This window comes from Poecilia formosa, unplaced genomic scaffold, assembly GCF_000485575.1.
Source record: "Poecilia formosa unplaced genomic scaffold, Poecilia_formosa-5.1.2 Scaffold674, whole genome shotgun sequence".
Classification (NCBI taxonomy): domain Eukaryota; kingdom Metazoa; phylum Chordata; class Actinopteri; order Cyprinodontiformes; family Poeciliidae; genus Poecilia; species Poecilia formosa.
In genome coordinates, this window is record NW_006800613.1 from 130,217 (window position 1) to 131,858 (window position 1,642).

The 1,642-nt window shown below is 45.8% G+C and overlaps 1 protein-coding gene across 1 annotated transcript in view; it reads right to left on the reverse strand.

The window, feature by feature from the left end:
- The window catches only part of mgat4b (alpha-1,3-mannosyl-glycoprotein 4-beta-N-acetylglucosaminyltransferase B), a 43,133-nt gene that overhangs the window by 7,874 nt on the left and 33,617 nt on the right, over positions 1-1,642 (reverse strand). The window contains exons 7-8 of the mRNA XM_016666183.1: positions 1,277-1,352; positions 306-420 (exon numbers count right to left, since the gene is read on the reverse strand). Of these exons, the coding sequence (XP_016521669.1) occupies positions 306-420; positions 1,277-1,352 (191 nt within the window). The remainder of the gene's footprint in view (positions 1-305; positions 421-1,276; positions 1,353-1,642) is intronic.

Sequence of the window (1,642 nt, forward strand, 5' to 3'; positions counted from 1 at the left end):
TGGTAGCTGTAGCAGCGGTAGCTACTGGTAGCTGTAGCAGAGGTAGCTACTGGTAGCTGTAGCAGCGGTAGCTACTGGTAGCTGTAGCAGAGGTAGCTAGTGGTAGCTGTAGCAGAGGTAGCTAGTGGTAGCTGTAGCAGAGGTAGCTAGGGGTAGCTGTAGCAGCGGAAGCTATCACTTATTAATAATGACAAATTAAACATCAAGCCTGTGGCGGCCTGAATGTTCTGCTAGCAGCCTGTGTAAAGCCGGCGTGTTTTAGGCGATAAAGTTCGTAACCAAACCCAAAGCAGCGGTGAACTCACCGATGAATCCGAGCTGGGAGAACTCCAGGATCATCCACTCCTCTGACGGCTGCTGCAGCGCAAAGTTCTTCATGGTGGTGAAGTAGTTCGGACGCGCCACGATGTCGTCCTCCAACTAAAAACAGAGACGGAATACAGGAGTTTAAAAACCTGCTCAGAGTGAGACCTCCCGTTTAACAGAACCAGTCTGATAGCATGAAGCAGGTCTCTAAAAGCAATCCATCAGTCTAGAAAGGGCTGCAAAGAGCCACAGTGAGGGTTCTGGGCTGGCCTAGTCAAAGTCTGGAGCGTTAATGCTGGAAAACCCTCTGATGTGTCTGAAATAAATCAGCAGAGAGGGTCAAAGTTCATCCACACGGGAGGTCGACTCCATGGGGAAAAGGCCAGCTGGGAATACTTTTCAGGATGATTTGGTGGATTTCTGATCCGGGCTTTTATTTTGAAGAGTCCCAGCAGGTGGTCCCAGGTCCAGGCTGGAAAACATTCGTTAGTGCCAGTAATTATTTCCCAATAATTAACTCCATCACTAATACAATCAATAATCATCAATAACTGACTGCATTCAGGACCTTTATTTTAAAGGTCTGGGCCATTCTGATCTGGATCAATAATTAAAAAAATAAAATAAATGTTGGAGTTTATCTAAAACACGGAGTCAGCTGATTTTCAGCAGGAAAGGATTCGAACCCTGAGCGGCTCCAGCCGCCTCTGAATGGAAACTTTTACTTTAATGTCACTTTGATCTGAAACATTACAGTTAAAATTAATAAATCAGTGGCATCACGAATTAAAACCAGATCAATAATTTACAATTTCATAATTTTTTAAAATCAATTTTCTGGATGACAAAAGTATTTGATCTTAACTAAACCTTCTTCATTTGTTGTTTTGGTTTTGTGATTTCATTACAATTTGAAGTTTATTGATCGTTCAGTTTTGTTATTGTGAGAAACGATTGATCATCAGTTTACCTGAACATAGTACGTTCCTTTGGTCTGAGCGTACATCATCAGGAAGCAGTAGTCCAGGTTCTGCTTCGTCCTCCACCTGAGGAGGAGGAAGGGGAGGAAGAGGAAGCTGGTTAGTCATCTGTTCAGGTGCAGCAGCTGTTCGACACGCACAGATGCAAATCCAGGAACAGAAGGGAGCCTGTGTTGGGCCTATGGTTGCTCCGGTTGCTCCGGTTGCTCTGCAGTCATGTTGCTCTGGTTGCTCCGGTTGCTCCGGTTGCTCTGCAGTCATGTTGCTCCGGTTGCTCCGGTTGCTCTGCAGTCATGTTGCTCTGGTTGCTCCGGTTGCTCCGGTTGCTCTGCAGTCATGTTGCTCTGGCTGCTCCG